Source organism: Mus pahari, chromosome 16 (genome assembly GCF_900095145.1).
Source record: "Mus pahari chromosome 16, PAHARI_EIJ_v1.1, whole genome shotgun sequence".
Classification (NCBI taxonomy): Eukaryota; Metazoa; Chordata; class Mammalia; order Rodentia; family Muridae; genus Mus; species Mus pahari.
Window position 1 is genome coordinate 14,454,977 of NC_034605.1, and position 20,771 is coordinate 14,475,747.

At 41.2% G+C, this 20,771-nt stretch overlaps 1 protein-coding gene across 6 annotated transcripts in view; it reads left to right on the top strand.

Moving 5' to 3' along the window:
* Window positions 1-20,771, top strand: part of Dip2c (disco interacting protein 2 homolog C) — a 391,262-nt gene that overhangs the window by 305,761 nt on the left and 64,730 nt on the right. For all 6 annotated transcript variants that reach the window (XM_021215980.2, XM_029547700.1, XM_029547702.1 and 3 more), the window contains 3 exons: window positions 14,896-15,035; window positions 17,974-18,110; window positions 19,761-19,969. In XM_021215980.2, coding sequence (XP_021071639.1) covers window positions 14,896-15,035; window positions 17,974-18,110; window positions 19,761-19,969 — 486 coding nt within the window. The remainder of the gene's footprint in view (window positions 1-14,895; window positions 15,036-17,973; window positions 18,111-19,760; window positions 19,970-20,771) is intronic.

Here is a 20,771-nt window from a genome sequence, read left to right on the forward strand (position 1 = left end):
GGGTGTGTTGGGGTATTCCGGACTGACTGAGGTGGGAGTGCTAGGTTCTGATGATGGTGAGTAGTCTTGGTTTCTGTTAATAAGATTCCTAAGTTTGCCTTTCGCCATCTGGTTATCTCTGCAGGTAGTTGTTATAGTTGTCTCTGGTTGGAGCTTGTTCCTCCTGTGATTCCTTTAGCCTATGTCAGCAATTCTGGGAGTCTAGTTTTCTCCTGAGTCTCAGTGGTCAGGTTACTCTCTGCAGGGAAGCTCACTTCTAGCAGGGATTGTGCTCAGAGTGCTGGCGTTCAGATCTGACACCTTGCTGAAGATGAAGGCCCAAAACAGGGCCTGTGCTGGAAGATGCGTTGCCTCTGCAGATTATTCACTCACCTGCACAGACTAGCCACTGATGAACTCTGGACACAATATGACTCTCTCACCTGCTCTGGCAGACAGAGCCCTCACTGGTCGCCACCTTTCCTCTGGCGAGGAAGGTTCCCAAAATTCTGGAGCCAGAAATAGAGTCTGTCCCAGAATTTAGGTTGCTTCTTTCTGTCCTGAAGCTGTGTAGCTTCTGTGGTCCACACTCTTGCCAGTGCAGACTGGAGCCCAGAAGCTCCAGTCCTTCTCCAGGCCGCCCTCTAACAGGCAGTGGACTGGAGTAAAGATGGTTCTCCTTCTGGCTCAGGCCAGGAGACTGCTCCTGGGCAGACACCCCTCCTCAGGCAGTAAAGGTGCGGGATTCCGGTTCAGGCCCGGAGACTGCTCCCAGGCAGACACCCCTCCTTGGGCAGGAAAGGCACTGGATGACCGGAACCAGACACGGGATCCTTCCCAGAATCTGTGACACTTCTCCAGTCCGCCCTCTCCCCAGCAGTGCACTGGAGCAAAGATGGCTCACCTTCGGGTTCAGGCCTGGAGACTGCTTCTGTGCGAATACCCCTCCTCAGGTGGGGAAAGGTGCTGGATGCCGGGTCAGGCCTGGGGACTGCTCCCGGGCGAACACCCCTCCTCTGGCAGGGAAAGGCGCTGGATGACCGGAACCAGACATGGGATCCTTCCCAGAAGCTGTGAGGCTTCTCCAGTCTGCACTCTCCCCAGCAGTGCACTGGAGCAAAGATGGCTCACCTTCCAGTTCAGGCCTGGAGACTGCTCCCGTGCGAACACCCCTCCTCCCTTAGCAAATTTTCAATTGGATTTGATGAGTTCCCTAGAGTTCACCACTACAACATAGTTTGTTCTTTTCAGTGTTTGCCTTTTGTCATTCATTATTGTGTATAAGGGAGAGTACATGAATGGGGGTGCATGTATCACAGTATGCATATGGAGGTTAGGAGGCAACTGTTGGGTATTAGTTTCCTGCTACCTTGTTGAGGCAGGGTCTCTTCTGTGATGCATACTCCATGCTAGCTAGCTCATAAGCTTCCAGCTGATTCTTCTATTTCCCGTCTCACTATAAGGGTACTGGGTTTACAGATGCTTGTCACAGTTTCTCTATACATGAGGTCCTGGAACCAAACATCAGGTTCCATAAGAAGCACTTTCACCTCTAACCCATTTTCTTATCCAAAGTGATTTTATTTTGATCTTCACCAATATCTTATTTTCTAACTGAGGCATATTATGAAGTCTGCTGGTTAGGTCAGTTATGTATGTGGACCAGTCCCCTTCAAATCATAGGTCTATGCCTGTAAATGTGCAACGTAGTACCTCTGCTTCCTCATCATTTCATTTCCATTGCTGTTGCCAGGCCTGGCCATGAGGTACAGCATGGTAGTTTGAGACTGACTACTGTGCCTTTCTCTGTACCTGCCAGCTTTGATAGTTCTCAGCATTCTTTGAGACTTGGGATCTGATCCAGGAGTCCTTGAGAACCAGGTACCACCTCTTGTTTTGTGTATTCTGGCCCTGTTCTTACATGTTGATTTCATGTGGGTAACACATGGGAGTCACACAGGATGTAATTTCTGATTAAAGCATTAGTCACCAGTATTCACTCCTACTGAATGTTTTTAGTAGAATGAGCGTATAAATGCCCTTGTGCTATTGAAAGTGTTTGATAACTTACCTCTTTCTCTCCCCAACCTTCTGTGACCGTCATTTTTTTTTCCTTCTCTTATACTCACCCTGCCCATTCTGTCAGAATGTTTCTGAATCCAACCACTTTTCCTTCCATACACCTTCCCCAGTCCATCACCCCTCACCTGGATTCCCAACCACTTTTTTTTTTTGGTTTTTGGTTTTTTGAGACAGGGTTTCTCTGTATAGCCCTGACTGTCCTGGAACTCACTCTGTAGACCAGGCTGGCCTCGAACTCAGAAATCTGCCTGCCTCTGCCTCCCGAGTGCTGGGATTAAAGGCGTGCGCCACCACGCCCGGCTCCCAACCACTTCTAACTGGTCTCTTCCCTTGTACCAACCACACGCCTACCAAGGCCTGGTACAGGTATCGGTGTCTTGTTTGGATGAGAGTCTGGAGAGGCATCCCTTCCCCTTCTAATCCTCACAGGCATGACCTTCTTCAAGTTCTCCACCTTCTCCCTCTGCCTAGGTGACCTGGCCACTCCATCCATATTTGCTGAGCTTATTTCATGCTCTGCTGTTGCCATAGAATTATTGACTTCCCTCAGTGGCTGTGCCACTTACTGGTATATGTATTCATCTTTTACTGTGACCCTCTACCTGGTCACTAGTTGGTACCTAATTACTTTTAGATAAATGAGTAAAAATAGTATTCAAACATACATACTTTCAGCCCCTCACCCCCCCCATGCATGTGGTAACCCTATATCATTTTCTAGGAGAGGCTGCTGTGGGCCATGGTTTTTCTTGGGAGTTTATGCACACGTCATGAACATTGTTTACAGCTTACACAGTGGAATGGTATGCCATTTTGGATTTTTATGTACTTGCTTCTATTTCACAAAATGATATAGTATGTTGTCTATAGGCTGACATGATTTTCGTATCATAATTTGCTGAAAATCAGCTCCAGCAAGAATGCAGTATGCCATGTTGTCAGCCTACCAGCCTATCCAGAAGACACTTTGGTGAGAGAGAACTAGTGGGTAGAGGTCTTGGGCAACTGTCCAAGGAGGTTTGTTCTTAGTCATACTTTGGGGCAGAAGAAAGCATTTACTACATTGCTGTGGAGAAGTGTACAAGTTCAGAAAAACCCCAGCCATGTGGTCCCTGCCAGGGTGAGGATTTTACAAAGCTGTGGAAAGGCCATGGTTGTCTAGTTTATTGAAAGAAAGAATGAATCAAAAGTGTTTGCACAATTTCCCCAGGCTTTGGACACACAATTCTGTGGCTTGTGAGTACACTGTCATGACAGAGTTTTCTGGACACATTCATGGCAGGTAATGGCCCTTCTCCACTTTCCTCTTCCCTGGTGTGGATGGTGATGTTCTCAAATTTGCCAACTTTCTGATTGACATTGATCCTGAGGTTCATGAACAGAAATAGATAAGCTATGATTTGAGATTTTTAAAGCTCAGGTACTAAGTTGGTCTTGGGTCCAGGCCTGCTTGCTGGTGCTTCCCTTGTATTCTGATCACATCCTCAGTCTTACCATCGTAGCCACTTCCTTGCTTAATTGTTATGCCTGTTTAAACCAGTGCTGGCTTTGTAAGCAGATGAACTTTTTAATTAACTCCTGGGATTAGACTTCCTGAGACAACTGACTGCAAGAGGTAACAACTCCTTTCAGCATTGAATGTATTTATTTTCTTAAAGATATATTTCATACCTTGAGTATATTCTGCCCCACCCTGTTCTTCCAATCCTTTCTTCAACCCTCCTTGTTCCAATTCAGCCTTTTGTTCCCCTAAACATTACTTCTCCTTTCGCTTTATGTATGTATACATTCCTTTATCTGACTATATAAAATCTAGGAACTACAAACAAGAGGAAACATACATTATTAGTCCTTTTGAGACCAACTAACTTTATTTAATGTGATTATCTCCAGTTGCATCGATTTTCTTAAAAACAACCTTGTGGAACACCCCCTTATATACTCCCTACTCTCCCACCTCTTATTCCGCCCCCCTTCTACTCTGTAAGCCTCACATCCTGTAGGGAGATGATCCACTAGAGGTGAAGAATAAAACTGAAGACAGTACCATCTTTGCATGTACTGGGTTGTAGCTTTCCAGAGACTGACCTTATGGTTTACTATACATGTAAACATAGTAGAACTTGTGACCTGTAACCTTTACAACACAATGAATTCTATTGGCTGATAAACAGCGATCAGGTCTAGGGCCTAGAGCAGTGGTTTTCAACTTTCCTTTTTCTTTTTTTTTCTTGTTTAACAGACATTTATTACTTTAGTTGATTTGAACAACCTCTATACAGTGACTTGTTTTACTGAATAGAAAGGAATTTTAGGTCAAGACTTTGAGTCTAGTATTTCCTGGAAATCAAATCCTTTTAAAATCTCCATAGGAAAATCAATTTAATAAAAGCATCAATTAGATTTTGATACCAAGCCAGCTGTTCAGGGACAATACTATTTCTTCCACTCAAAATCACTGTGGGAAACTACTCCAAGGCNTAGCACAAATAGAAATAAAATGTGGTTATGTATGACCTTTGTGAAATGTTAACATCCAGGCAGTTACCAGCCAACTACCTGTGGGTAGATTGTAAACAATGAAATCACACTACCAAAATGGACTATTCTTACCCATGATGAATTGACTGGAAGCCCACCCACTTTTGGTTTTTCTCTATTGTAGACTGGATAGAGAAAATTTCTCTATATTGTAGGCAGTCCTGGAACTGGAGATCTGCCTGCCTCTGCACACACCAGCTGCTAGAAAAGCTTAATGTTTGCAAGCTTGATCACAACTTATATTTGCTTGATTGATATCAACTTGCAACCACAATTTCTAGCTTACAAATCCTAATGGAAATAATCTGCCCTAAATAAGCCCTCCTCCATCCAATGTTCAACCTTCACCATCTCCAGATCCATATTCTAGAGCCAACAGAAAGTGAAGCCTCTTTCAACAAATTTACCTGGACTTTTGAAAAGAACCCTGGATTCAATTCTCAAACTGTGGGTTATAGTTTATCTCACTTTTCTATGCACAAAACAGGTTTTGGGTTTTCAACTTTCCTAATGCTGTGACCCTTTATATAGTTCCTCATATTGTGGTGATCCCAACCATAAAACTATTTTGTTGCTACTTCATAACTATAATTTTGCTACTGTTGTTATCAAGTATAATATAAAATATCTGATATGTATCGTATCTGCTGTGTGACCCCTTAAGGAGTCATGATCTACAATTGAGAATGGTTGGCCTAGAGAAAGGATCTGTGATGAGCATAAGGATAGATTCTATTTGTGGAGGATGCAATGTGCTTGGGCCCTCATTCATAGGGATGTATGAGTTTTATTAACTGCAAGATTAGGGCTTTGAGCAATGCTCATGGTATTGGGGAGATTGTGTTGGAGGCTCCTAGTAAACAGCAAAGAGTAACCAGGTTGACTGATGAGCTTTCACTCTGGTGTCCAGGTGGCTAGGTGTCATTTCCTTCTGTTGATGAAAACAGATCCGTGATTGAAAATCCTAGTTTCTTCAATGCTCTTCCAACCTAAGTTTTACTCTTTTCTTATGGCCATAAAACAATCCCACTGTGAATATATACCACGTTTTCTTTATGGTTTTCTCTTTTGTTAGACTCCCAGGTTGTTTCCATAAGTTGGCTGTTAGGAGTAATATCTTAGTTTAAATTTTGTGTTTCTTCTCACTCCTTATTTAATCTGTTCCTGAATATATTTGATGACAGTGGTTCTACATACTTGGCATTCATTGTAACATTCTCTGTGGATTGTTTCTATAATATATGAACATAGAAAAGTGTCCTCTTGCTGATGTTTCATGCTAATGTTGTATGCATGGATAGGATGATACGGAGTACTGTTTTGGAGATTTGAGCTGACACGAGTGAATCTCACTGCATTTGTGCTAATGGCATACCTTCTCCAAACATTCTCTGAAGACTTGACATGAGTTTTTCATGTGTGAGATTTCTGAGGCTAAATCATTAGGTTAAAGAAAAGAGCTTTAATATATCCTATGAAACTATTGCATATGGGGCTATGAAAATTTTCATTAAAGATTTTAGTGTAAAGACAATGAGACTTTCTTAAATAGCATCATACAGTACAGTGTAGAAGGGGTTAGAATGCTCATGGTAAATTGTTTGCAATGCTTTCATTGTTATCAAATACCTGACAAGAAGCAACCTAAATGAGCTATTCACATTTATGGGTTCATGATTTAAGGGGTCATGGTTTATGATGGTAGGCAGCTGTCTGATGATGCTATCTGATGAAGCTGCTGCTTGCTCACTTCTTAAAAGACCAGGAAGCAGAGGGCAGGCAATGATGGAGCTCTTCTCTTGCATTTGTCCCTTTTTACTCAGTCTGGGATCCCAGCCCATGGGATGGTACTGTCCACATTTAAGGAGACTCTTCTATTTAACCTCTCTTTTAGGTTAATCCTCTCTGGATATGCCCTCTTGGACATACCCAAAGAGTGTCTTACTGCTATCCAAAGTGTTTCATAATCCAATCAAGTTGACCGTCCAGATAAAGTCATGTGTATTTTGCATAATACTTGCAATTTTTAAAGGAAAACAAGCATTTCACTGTTAGATTTTGCAGTTCTGCTGTAGAGAAAGGATTTCGGAGGACTAATTACTCTGGCTTGAAGTGGTTAGAACTGACATTTCTTCTATGTTGTCATCTAACCAAATTGTGTCCCATGTTTAATAATCTTCCAGGGACAGCTTATTCTGCCTTGGTAATGAAAGAGAAATTGAACTTCCAGTAAATATCAGTACAGATGATTGCTTGCCTGGCTTTTAGTCCACTTAATTAAAAGATGCTTGATTATTATCTATGGTAATCAGTGAAAGTAAAATTGCAGATGCATTTGTGCATTTGGCAGATTTGTTTGGCCAAAGGGTGGTTCTTCACTTTGTGGTTCTTTCCATGTAAAAAAAAAAGGAGGGGGAGGGGAGAAGGAGAGAACGAATCACAAATCAGGGAGCTGGGAGAGTTATATGAAAGCCGTTTAGTTGGCCCCTGTGGCTGGACCATGGGTACCAGTGCGGACATGCCCATGGGTCAGATTTATGGAAATGTGAAAAGTCAAGTCTTTCCAAAGATTCAGACCTGGTGAGGTGGTGATCATGGTCCACTAACTGTTGAGTATCTTACTGTGAGTTTTTTCTTATAAGTAATACAGAATGCTTCTGGCACAAAAAAGACCATATTAGAAGGTTCTAGGTCGTGTATAATGGATGACACCTCTAGTATGATAGATGGAGAGAATGCAGAGATGTTTCCAAGAGCCAGCAGAAGACCCTGGTGAGCAAGTGCTGTGGAAGTGGAGCAGGCTGACAGTCAGCCATAGGGCAGTACGCCTACACTGTGGTTGCTAGAGGCAGATGATGGCTATGACTAATATGGTTGGTGTTCTCAGAGAAAGGCAGTCTCCAAGCAGAATAAGCAGTATTGATATGGCATATTGCTGTTAAAGAACAGGAAGTAGCAAGAGGAGCCCATGAACTCACCTGTGTGTGTCTGTATGCGTTCATCTCTTTACATGAGTTTCCATCTCATTAGGGTTAGATAGGTGACATCAGGAATTCATACAGTTATGCTCTGGCTTCCTGTAGGATACATTTTTTTACTAAATTCTGTAGTTTGGGTTTTGGGAGAAACTTGGTCCCCAGATCTATGTGTTGATGGTGACTAGAGGTGAGTCCTTTGGAGGATGATTAGGATTACTTGAGATCATTGTCCCATGGTGACAATAATGACATTATACGAAGAGAGAGAAAAGTAGAAGGTTAGCATGCTTGCTCTAACTTGACATGCGTGTCCTTCTATCACATTATAATGAATAGCACATGGTACTTACCAGTGCCAACAACCTCCTTTTGGATTTCTTCCAAACCTCTAGAACTAGAAGCTAAACAAACCTCTATTAGCCATGTTGATCAGTCTGTATAGTGTTCTGCTATAGCAAGAAAAACAGACAGAAACACCCAAGTATTAAAAACTTACTTCTTTACTACAGTCACCATAATATTTTGTAAACTCTTTTTTTTTCTCTAGGCAAATTGTGAAATAGAAAAATACCAGGGAAACCAAAATCATCAAAATGATGAGAAAAGCAAAGGGGGGGGGGATGTCAGCAGATGCCTTTCTGGCCCCTGTGAACCTGACATCCACTTCTCTTTTATCTATAGCATACAGAAAGAGAGCAGGCTTGGTTTTGTCAGTTTGTAACACTATCTCATGTTGTCCAAGCAGGCTTTAGATTTCACTGTGTAGTTGAGACTGGCCTTGAACTCCTAATATTCTTGCCTCTACCTCCTAAATAAAGGAGTTTGCAGCTATGTAGTATCATATTTGACCTTTAAAAATCATTTTTAAATTTTTATGAGTTTGGTTGTTTTATGTGTTTGTACTTGGTATCCATGGAGGCTAGAAGACCCCCATCAGATCCCGTTTCAGACAGTTGTGGACTGCTAGTGGGTACCAGGAATTGAACCTGGGTCCTCGGCAAGAGCAGTCTGTCTGTCTTGATCACCGAGCCATATCTCCACATGATACTGACTTTTCACCCTATACTGTGACAATTTATTCAACTAAAAAAATGTCTTTAACAACAAGATTTTGCTTCAGTACCTTGATAGTAACAAAATTAATGATAATATAAAAGAGTAATTAAAATATAATCCCAGGGAAATAAAACAGATGCCCCTGTCTCTAACAGTCCTCTTCTACTTTATGAAAAGCAAGTCAAAAGAGTAAAAAGCTTGGAGAAAATTGAGAGAAGAATTACCACTAAAAGGTAGTACTCCACCATCAAATGTCCATCTACTAATGGAGTCGAGTAGTTTCTTCCTGGGATGTAATTAGAAACGCAGAATTGTAAAAGAAAAGTAGTAAAACTAGTCCACAAATTAACATGAATATTTCAAGAGCATTCATAATTACTTAAAAAATAAATAAATGGAATTAGAGAGCTATGGTTTGATTTTTTTTTAAACACAGGAAGATAAAAGAAACAGTGCTTATTTTAAGTAAAAATTTAGGGTAAGGTATAAATATTTCATCATAAAATATTTTAGAACTGAAAATCACCTCAGTGAGAGCCAGACATAAGTACCACCGAGAGAGCAGTTGTCATCTCTTGTTCACAGCATACCACTTAGATTGAAGAGTATATTCTATTATTAGATGTGTGTTAGGGTTTCTATTGCTATGTGGAGCATGATGATGGCAACTCTTATAAAGGACAACATTTAACTGGGGCAGGCTTATAGTTCAGAGGTCTAGTCCCATCATCATCATGGAGGGAGCATAGCAACATGCAGCATGGTGCTGAAGAAGGTAGCAAGAGTTCTACATCCCGATCCAAAGGCAGCAGGAAGAGAGAATGAGCCACTAGACCTGGATGAGTGTCTAAAACTAGAAAGCGTATCCCCCATGACATGTCTACCCCAACAAGGCCACACTTTTAATAATCCCACTCCCTGTGAGTCTATGGAGGTCATTTTCATTCAGACCACCACACTTGGTTAAGTTAAATTGTATTCGGAAACTTACTATGAAATATACTACTTGGAGATAGAACATACACAGAGGAAAGAGCAATGAGGTGCTTATGGGCTGACAACTGTCCTTTCTGGTCTTGTCACATAGATGGCTTGTTTGGCTGGTGGAGAAAGTGGAGGAAAACATTTCGAATTCAAAAGCATAATAACCTATGCTGGTCTTATGAAAGAGGAGAAAGCGACATTGGTCTGATATGTACTGTTTTTCCTTTGTAACTTCAATGTCCAAGAGTGTGGTTTTAGTAATCTTTTGAATTTTATCATGTCTTTCATACTAAGGGAAAAAAAAATTGAGCTTGAATTTCTCCTTGCATTCCAAAAACTTCCCTACAAATACTATTTGTTAAAATAAATACCCAGTCTCAACTGCTCTCTAATCAGCTTTAAGGCAAATAGATATATGGTGCTGTTAACTTAGTATGAGCCATTTTTTTAAATGTATTTATTATTATCTTCTTTATTTACATTTCAAATGTTATCCCGAAAGTTCCCTATACCCCACTCCCACCCCTGCTCCCCTACCCACCCACTCCCACTACTTGGCCCTGGCCTTCACCTGTGCTGGTTCATATAAAGTTTACAGGACCAAGGGGCCTCTCTTCCCAATGATGGCCGATTAGGCCATCTTCAGCTACATATGCAGCTAGAGACTCGTGCTCAGGGGGTACTGGTTAGTTCATATTGTTGTTGCACCTACAGGGTTGCAGCCCCCTACAACTCCTTGGGTACTTTCTCTAGCTCCTCCATTGGGGGCCCTGTGGTCCATCCAATACCTGACTGTGAGCATCCACTTCTGTGTTTGCCAGGCACTGGCATAGCCTCACAAGAGGCCGTTATATCAGGGTCCCTTCAGCAGATTCTTGCTGGCTTGTGCATTAGTATCTGGGTTTGGTGGCTGATGATGGGATGGGTTCCCAGATGGGGTAGTCTCTGGATAGTCCATCCTTTCATCTTAGCTCTAAATTTTGTCTCTGTACCTATATCCTTTCATGGGTATTTTGTTCCTTATTCTAAGGAGGAATGGAGTATCCACACAATGGTCATCCTTCTTGGTTTTCCTGTGTTTTGCAAAATGTATCTTGAGTATTCTAAGTTTCTGGGCTAATATCCGCTTATCAGTGAGTGCATATCTAGTGACTTCTTTTGTGATTGGGTTACCTCACTCAGGATGATATCCTCCAGATACATCCATTTGCCCAAGAATTTCATAAATTCATTGTTTTTAATAGCTGAGTAGTACTCCATTGTGTAAATGTACCACAGTTTCTGTATCCATTCCTCTATTGAGGGACATCTGGGTTCTTTCCAGCTTCTGGCTATTATAAATAAAGCTGCTATGAACATAGTGGAGCATGTGTCTTTATTACCAGTTGGAAGATCTTCTGGGTATATGCCCAGAAGAGATATTGNTGGGTCCTCTGGTAGTACTATGTCCAATTTTCTGAGGAACNNCCAGNCTGATTTCCAGAGTGGTTGTACAAGCTTGCAATCCCACCAGCAATGGAGGAGTGTTCCTATTTCTCCACAACCTCGCCAGCATCTGCTGTCACCTGAATTTTTAATCTTAGCCATTCTGACTGATGTGAGATGGAATCTCAAGGTTGTTTTGGTTTGCATTTCCCTGATGACTAAGGATGTTGAACATTTTTTCAGGTGTTTCAGTATGAGCCACTTTTGCTTCAGTTTTTAAAAGATCCCTCTAGAAAAGATTGATAATCGATGAAGATAACTCTGCATCTGCACATTGCTTGGTGACCCAGGCACCTTAATGCTAGTTTATACCATCCAAAAGAAAAGCTTTCAGTAATGGCTTGTGACTCAAAAGCAAAGCAGCCATCTTAGAAAAAGTACCTCCTTCCCAGTCCAAGTCAGCAGTTTAGAGGAAAGCCTCATCAAGTGAGTTGTACCATGACATTTTAGTGACTGATTTACTGTAAACCTGGATATTCTCTCACAGAATCAGCATTTCTGAAGCTACTTTGGACTATTTGCTAAATCCTACATATCCTTATCTGGCTTCTAGCTTGCTTGTGTAGCCAAGGCTGACCTGAACTCCTGCCCTTCCTGTTTTCATCTCTCACATTTTGATTAGGGGTCACAGTTCATCACACTCAGCTAAATTAGCTACTTTGATACTACCAAGTGAAGCAAGTCTGGTGTTCTGGTGTTCCTGAGTTTCAGGGATGGAGCCACACCTTGCTCGCTGTCTCTCCATCAGTACCACAGTCCCATGGTCAGCTAGTCTTCTCTGGAAGCTATTGCCCCCATGTGTCCATCTGCTTACTGTTTACATACTGGCTTTGTAACTCGAGTTTTCTTATGTATCTTGGGGATCAAAAGGTACCTGCATTATAGGCTGGGATATATCCACTCTGAGCGTTTAAAAGTATACCTGATACATAGCTGAGGTTCAACAAATCCTAGCTGCTTATTAATGCTAGTCTTAGTGTGATAACATCATGTGTGTATGTTTTATAATATACAGAAACAGAGCAGTGAATGTTATAGTCAAGAGGATGGAAACATGATATTGCCTATGGTTGTTTCCTCTCTAAATGTCCAACTGTTTCTCAGTTAAGAATTGGCCCATTGGTAATAGCCTATACACAATGAGAGAATGAAAGACTTTTGTTTTCTCATTTGCAAACAATAAGTGAATGACAGGTGGCCACAAGGCTTTGCAAATGTAGTCGGTCACCTTTACTCTGTTAAGCCCTGGGAAAGGAGTCATCATAACTGCTTGCCTCCATTTATTTTGTATTCATGTCTTTGAGGCTGGCCTGGCTCTGCTTGCTGTTGGCAGTATCAAACTATAGTTCAAAATTTATAGAAGCTATTTCTTAAAACATTATACAGCAAGATTAGCTAATAGTTTATTGAATGCTTTACAGAGGTTGGAAATGCCAAGCATATTTTTAGGTAATACAGACATAGGTTGAAGACATTTACTTTAGAGCATATTTCTCATGAAGCCAGAGTGCTAAGATTGAGCATTCTGTTTTCTCTGTTTCTTGTAATTTGCTCTTTTTACATCAGTGCACCATTATGTATAATGCATAGCTGTGTATTTTACTCCTCCATATCCCTAGGTAAAGAAACTGCCCTTTAGCATTCCTGGAAATTGCTGAACTCATTCTTCTTGTAGCTTGTTCGTTGTGAGATACTCATTACTGCAGTCCTGAGTATGGTTTTTCATTGTTGAACCAAGTCTGAAAGTTGACAAATGAGTCTCTATATTTATTAGTCATTGCTTAATTTGTTCATATTGATTATTGAAGTAAGTGTTTTGAAACTATCTGGATTCTGCTTATCAGCACTATTTTTTTCATCTCATTCTCTTTGACTCAGTTAATAATTCTTGTGGTTTGAAAGTGAAATGCCTGCTACCACCATTAGCTCATGTATTTGAACATGTGGTATCCAGTTAGTGGTGCTGATCAAGAATGTGATGGAACAATCAGGAAGTAGAACCTTTCTAGAGGAAGTAAGTCACTGAGGGTGGGTCTTGGTGTTTCATATCCTGGCCCCACCTCCTATTCATTTACACTCTGTTTCTGGACTACTAATGGGAAGCAACCAGCCTGCCTTATGCTCCTGCTACCATGTCTTCAACACTACCATAGACTGTATCCTCTCTGTAACTGTAAACCAAAACAAACCCCTCCTCTCTTAAGCTGCTTTTGCCAGGGTATTTCATCACAGTAATAGAAACAAATCTAATACGATAATCAAGAAAACACAGCTGAAACAGGAAGAGAAATGAGTCTTTCATCAACTTGTTGGGGGGATTAATGTAGACCTCTGAGACATCTGGGCACCATAGTGAGAAGCACATTCTTGAGGCTGCCTGAGGTTGGCACCTGCTTCTGTCTTTGAGCTATGGTCATGGTCTGAAAACATTTCCTCATCTCTGCATAGGGTTACTGTAAAGAATGTCTGAATGCATGTATGTGTAATTGTGCAGCTTGTCGCATACAGGTCTAATCAGCGAGAAAATGCTAGTGTATTCCCATTTTGTTAAAAGGAAAGCAAAACAGTGTATTCTCAAAAGGTTTTTAGGATTCCTTTTATTATCTGTCTACACATTTATCTTACAGATATATTCCCTGCTATATAAAAATTGAGTTATAATAAATGACCTTTACATTCCTATTATTGAATACTGCATATTAAGACAGCAGATTCACTGATTGTTTTCTGTGTGTACATTCTCTATGTAGGTATGTACAGACACTCACATGGAAAGATCTAGAGATGTATTTGCGTAAAGCCATGTTGCAGAATGTACATATTGTGGTTTTGCTTCTCATTGAAAATATGATTATAACAAATGCACATAATTTATATTTACTTTGCTATCGGAGAGTCCGGAGTTTTACATAGGCAAATGTGAACAGGTTGCTGGTTGCACAGGCTCGAACAGAAGAGTAGGTAAAGCATGAAGAACCCTGCTGCTTGTGATGTCTGATCTGACTAGTCTTTGCTGAGGATGCTCTTTGTGTGACTCATACATTTGTGTTTAAATAGTCATCTAAAGCTGCAGTCAGCTAAGATGTGCATTGTATCCTAATGATGCAGACAGGGAAACCATCCAGATGAGAGGACAGTAGTGATCAAGCTTGGGCATGAGGTCTACCTGAAGCCCATCAAGTTCCACCAGTGACCTGGATGATTAGCATATGTCATGGTTAATGCCATTTGTTGAACAGTATCTAAAACTATGTAGGATGGAAACTTCTAGGCATGTCTGTGGGGAGTTTCTAGATTGGGCTACTTGTAGTGATAAAATCCACTGTAGACAGCACCGTCCTGTGGGCTAGAGTCTTAAACTGAATAAAAGGAGAAACTAAGCTGAGAACCTGTGCTCATCTCTCTTGTTCCCACCTACACATGAGTTGTAACCAGCTGCCTCCCCTGTATTACCTTGCCTTCCCCACTATGGTGGACTATATCTTAAAAGCATGAGCCAGAAGAAACTTTTTGATGTTGATTTTGTAAGGTACTTTGTCACAGCAACAAGAAAATGTCTGTGCCTTAGGTTCTGAATCTGAAAGTGAGACAATAATTGTACCCATATAACTTTTCTATAAAATTTGAGTAAGTATGCCTTTGTAAAAGAGTCTGAGCCTTTCTGTCACTGAAACACATCAGTGCTAGCTTTGCAATCAGTAAGAAGCCATGTGTGTGGATGTTCACATCTAAAGGCAGAATGGTTTGTTTGCTTGCCCTTGCCCATACTCAGCTAAAACTACCCTTTTAGGCCCACAGATGACAGCAACCAGCCACCAGGAAGAGGTGTGCTATCCATGCACGGGCTGACCTATGGTGTGATCCGTGTGGATTCAGAGGAGAAGCTGTCCGTGCTCACAGTGCAGGATGTCGGCCTTGTCATGCCTGGAGGTGAGTGCAGCCCTGGGGTGTTGTCTTAGTTTGAGTTTCTATTGTGCTAAAATACCATTACTATAAACAGCTTGAGACTGAAAGGTTTTATTTGGATTATCTGTTGTGGATTAAACCTCTGAGGGAAGGCAAAGCAGGAATGGGGCAGGAACCTGAGGTAGGAGCTAGTTTAGAGAAGCCATAAAGAAGTGCTGCTTTGCTCCCCATGATTTACTTAATCTGCTCTCTTATAAAAGTCAGGACCACCAGCCTAGGGGTGGCCTCATTCACAATGGCCTGGTCTCACCCACATCAATCGATAATTAAGCAGATGCCCCACAGGCTTGCCTACAGCTAGATCTTATGGAAGCGTCTTAATTGTGGGTCCTTTCTCTCACAGCTTACCTCAAGTTGACATAAAACTAGCCAGCACAAGTGTGAAGCTGGCAGTCCTAATATGGTTTCCTGACTCATCAGTTAGTGTATGCTTTTTGAGCACAGGCTAGCATTTTCTCTTCTTGTCCATTCCATTTCCTTTTGTTTGATCTCATGGGTTCAGCACTGAAATGCTAATACTTGGATGTTTTAGGTTAATCTTTAGACATCTAAAGCATGTCCCAAGAAAAGGAAATCATAAATATTCATAAAGCTGCTGAAGAATATCTCTTCTCTGGAGCCCTTTCCTCCAGGAAGGCATTCTGAACCAATCTGTAATCTACAGTGTTTCTCAGCTGCTTCTGTTTTTGCAACCCAAACAGACCCCTCCTGAGTCATTCTGATGCCTCAGCCCAAGCTGGACACCAAAGCTCTGTCTTAAGTGAGGTATGAAGGGCTTTGAGCAGTATGTATGAGACCTGAGCAATGACAGTTTTTGTTATGTGTGAAGCTACTGCTTATTGTGGAAGCAGTTTAGTCACTTGATTGAAGGGACACTATCCCACCCCACCCCACCCCAAACATGCCACCTGCCTCTCCGTCCATCAAGAATATGTTTTGGTGCTTCCAAGCTATCTATGTACAGGACTACAGCCCATGCTCATAATGTGTTGAATGTTGTTCCTGATGCCTGTCTCACAGGGCCACTCATACCAGCATATTTGTCCTCAATTTCTGTATTCCAGAATAGAGCCCAGGGTTCTTTCCCATTGAGTTACTGCCCAGAATGTAGGCAACTCCTTTGAAGTCTCTCTGTGCTGCTTCACACAATAGAGTAGCAAGTCCATAGATGAGCAGCAGTCATTGTTATATATCTAGTTATAGCACATAGCCATATATAGCTAATTGGCTTCTTACAGGATCTTGGTTGGGAACTGAGTACTGGTTGGAAAAAGGCCACACTGCCTGTTTGTAATGATGAAGTGAGCAGGGGAATGGCCTTTCTCTTTCTCAAAGCATAACAGAAATAAAACCTGGCCTGATTGCTCCTAACTGTTCTATTCCCCTTGCCGTAGAGGAAGCTCATTTAGGGTCAAAACAACTTAGGCTCAAACTCCAAATTGAGGCTATCCCAGGCTCATTGTCCACTTCCCAGTACTAGCCAGACCACCTAGTTATGTTGCTTGCTTTCTTTACAAAAAGGCATGCAAATAAGCTTTTAAGTAAATGAATTCTCATGCTGGAGGCATTAAAAGATTCAAGTGAATCTTTTTCATAGCAATGAAAAACCTTTCTGTCCACTCTAGTCACTTACAGTACCACAGGCTTCTTTTCAGAAATTTCTGTTCAGAAATAGTCCATACTGTAGTATCATATCAAAGAAACACACCCCTACATCCATATGTACTTGTACATTGTCTTTCTTGGGTTTTGGCAATGGTAGGATATAGAACAGGTTTTTTTTTTGTCTTATGTTCATTTGTTAGTACACAAAGAACTTGCTCTTTTCCAGGCAATACAGTATTACACAGTTTGAATGCATAATAATATAAACCTTCCACAGCTGGGGAATTATACTCTTTGCTGAATTCTGATGTAAAGGACCACATCTGAGCTTTTAGTCTACAAGAGTGTGGGAGTAGAATAAAAAATTCTCAGAAGTGTTTCTTTTTAATATAATTAAGAATCTCATACATACAGTTTTGATCAAACCTACCCCCATTTCTTCACTTGAAATTCCTTCTTTATGCCTCCAATTCTATCCCCTACCAACTTCTTATGCACATTCTCTCTCTACATTGTTGTATGTGTGTGAGTGTTTTGTCTCCATGTGTGTCTATGCACCGTATATGTGCCTGGTACCCACATAAGCCAGAGTAGATGTTGGATCCCCTGAGACTGGAGTTACAGATGGTTGTGAACCACCATGTGGAATATGGAGACTCACACCTGAGTCCTCTGCAAGAATAGCAATGCTCTTAATACTGAGTGATCTCTCTAGTTACCTCTGTCTGTCTATCTGTCTGTCTGTCTGTCTCTCTCTCTCTCTCTCTCTCTCTCTCTGAATGCTCAAACCATATTATTATATGATTATATATAGTAGTATTCTCTGAAGGATTATGTGCAACAGGGAATTTAAACCAAAGGGTCAGATTTATGTAGGTCAATGGAAGCTGTAAATTCTGCTTTCAACTTTGGAAGACTTAACACACACCTGTGCCACTCCGCTTGCAGTGCTGAGGTTGTGTTTTAGAACCTGTTCTTCTGGTCCATGTGTAGTGAATGACTGACACATCGCTGAGTATCATCTCATACATAAATGGCACATAAAGTTTCTCTCCCTGACTATAATTTTCATATTAAAATTAGAGTAATTGAAGTGATTGCTGTCATACTAATGAAATCTGACATTTTGATACAACATAAGAAGTTACAGCTCTTAGAGAGAATGAGCCCCTGGACCTAACTGGAATTTTATTTGAGGTGGTATGTCTGCCCCTTTGTCCCCTCATCAGTGTCCTAGATCCATTAACTTCCCTGCTCCTTGCTCATGCTCTCTGGTGCTTTCTTATTTTGCCTTTAGCCATCATGTGTTCAGTGAAGCCAGATGGGATTCCTCAGTTGTGCAGGACGGATGAAATTGGGGAGCTCTGTGTCTGTGCAGTTGCCACAGGAACATCCTATTATGGTCTCTCTGGCATGACCAAGAACACCTTTGAGGTAGGTTGATGGGAAGATCCTTCAGCTTTGCCAGGTGTTCAGAAACAATAATAAACTTACTAAGATGAAGATTTTACAAAAGAGCATTCAGCATTATTCTGACCTTTTTAGCTAGTATCTAGAAAGAATAAGCAGTTTCTTTAAAAAAATTTTTTGGTGTGTGTGTGTGTGTGTATTGTTGTTATCAGCTGACAGGTGAGTAAGGAAAAACCACATGTGTGATAGGAGATGGTCCGCATAGGTGTGTGGGTAAATGTTCTTACTCAGGAAGCCTTCTGGCCATTCCCACATAGTCTCATAGCATCAACTAAACTTGGCCAGGTGTGAACTCAGGAGAACCTGAGTGATTGTGCACATTAAATAATGATTTCAGTGGTAAAAGTGAGTATGTGAAATATATACGGTAAGACATTATGGGTATAGATATACATGTAGTATATGGATATGTGTTGTGCATGTGTGTGCTGTGTATATGTATAGGCTATGTGTGAGATGTGTGCCATGCATGTATGACTATCTGGTGTCCACAGATAACCCACTTTTTGTGAGTGGTGAACACATAGCAAACAGAAACATGAAAGGAGTTAAATCTCAGGTTTAGGTGTCCTGCACTATATTACAGTAGTCTTAGAACTTCTTTTTTTTTTTTTTTTTTTTTCATGTGGTATTTAGCCTTAGCCTTAGGAGTAACACAGATTTCACTGATTCATGAGTAGAATAGATTATTCATTCCTAAACCTTATCTTTGGGGACCAATATACACATGAATCTCTACAACTCCAGAACTGGAGCTGAGTGTACAGTCTAAGTAAAATTTCCTTTTCTATGTGATTCATCTTCAAGGTTGAAGTAAACAAGATTTGCATTTTGGACTAGCTGTGTTCTCTTTACATTTTCCTTTTTAGCATGCTTCCAATAAGGAAAAGTAGCATTTTGGTGATCAACTACCATCAGTATGTGTTATTTTAAAATGTACCTTGTGTCTCTGTTAACCACTTTTACCTGGTTTTATAAGCATAGTGGCTGCTGAAGGCTTGGAGCCTAAGAGGGGCGCTTCCTAAAGCCCTTTGTACATCACCCAGAGATGCAGAAGTGGCAGAATTTTGCTGAGTCTGTGGGGAAACAAAGGGAAATGTGTGCCCATGTGCATTAGTTATTCTTGACCTGCCTATAGCATCTGACAAAAGTTTACTTAAGTGGGAAGTTTATTTTGGTTAAGTTTGAGAGTACAATCCATCATCCTGGGGGAGCCACGGTACTGGGAATGTAAGATGGCTTATCCCACTGCACCCATCGTCAGGAAGCACCAAGAGATGAATGCTAGTGCTTAGCTTCCCTTGGATTCAGTCTAAGCCCTCAGCTCATGAAACACTATCACCCATATTCAGACTTCATCTTCCCTTGGGTAAAGTTCTCAGGTATGACCAGAGGTGTGTCTCACATGTGATTCAAAATTCAGTCTAATGGACAATGAAGAGTAAACATTGCACCATGTTTGTGAATTGTCAAGCAGAATCCACCATGATCTCATACTGGCAGAGTTATTGGAGATAAGGAAGTAAATTCTGTCTTTTTTTTCACAGAGAAGTGGTAAGACCATGACCCTGTTAACCCTTTAAGGTGGTCTAATTGCAGCCTTGTTTCCCCTAGGTATTTCCCATGACAAGCTCCGGGGCTCCGATCAGTGAATACCCATTCATAAGGACAGGTTTGCTGGGATTTGTTGGTCCTGGGGGCCTCGTCTTTGTTGTGGGTAAGATGGACGGCCTGATGGTAGTCAGTGGAAGAAGACACAATGCAGATGACATTGTGGCCACAGCCTTAGCTGTAGAGCCCATGAAGTTTGTCTACAGAGGCAGGTTAGTGGTACTAGCCTGCAAGTTAAATGTTCATTTTTGGTAAATTGGTTTCATAGAGTTATTGTTGCTGTGGTAAAATACCATGACCAAAAACAACTAGAAGAGGAAAGGGTTTATTTGGTTTACTTTTCCACATAATTGTTTATCATTGAAGGAAGTCAGAACAGGCACTCAAAGCAAGAACCTAGAGGCAAGAGCTGATACAGAGGCCATGGAAAGATACTACTTGCTTGATTCTTGTGGCTTGTGTAGCCTGCTTTCTGATACAACACAAGACTACTAGCCCAGAGTGCCCCCTGCATACACACAATGGGATGAGTCCTCCATATCAGTTACTAAAAAAAATGCCCCCAAAGGCTTACCCCTACAATTGGTACTATAGAAGCATTTTCTCAACTAGGCTCCCTCTCTGATGATTCTAGTTTGTGTCAAATTGACTAGGACAGCACAGTAGAATAGGTCTTAAAGGGTGCTGCTGACATTCCTTAGACTTATTTGGATTTAGTTCCTCCTTCTATCAAATTGAAGCATTTGGACTGAGTGACCATTGAGGTCTCAACAAGTTGTGATTCCTCAAGAACTAATATGAAGTCTTTGAGGTACCCATCAACTTAATATCTTAACAAGTTCCATAATAAACAACACATACGTCCAAGAAACCCAGAAATCAGTCACTCATAATTTATGTGGAAAAGTGCCTGCTTATGTATTTGAGTGCCCCCACAGTTTCCTTCCTTCCTTCCTTCCTTCCTTCCTTCCTTCCTTCCTTCCTTCCTTCCTTCCTTCCTTCCTTCCTTCCTTC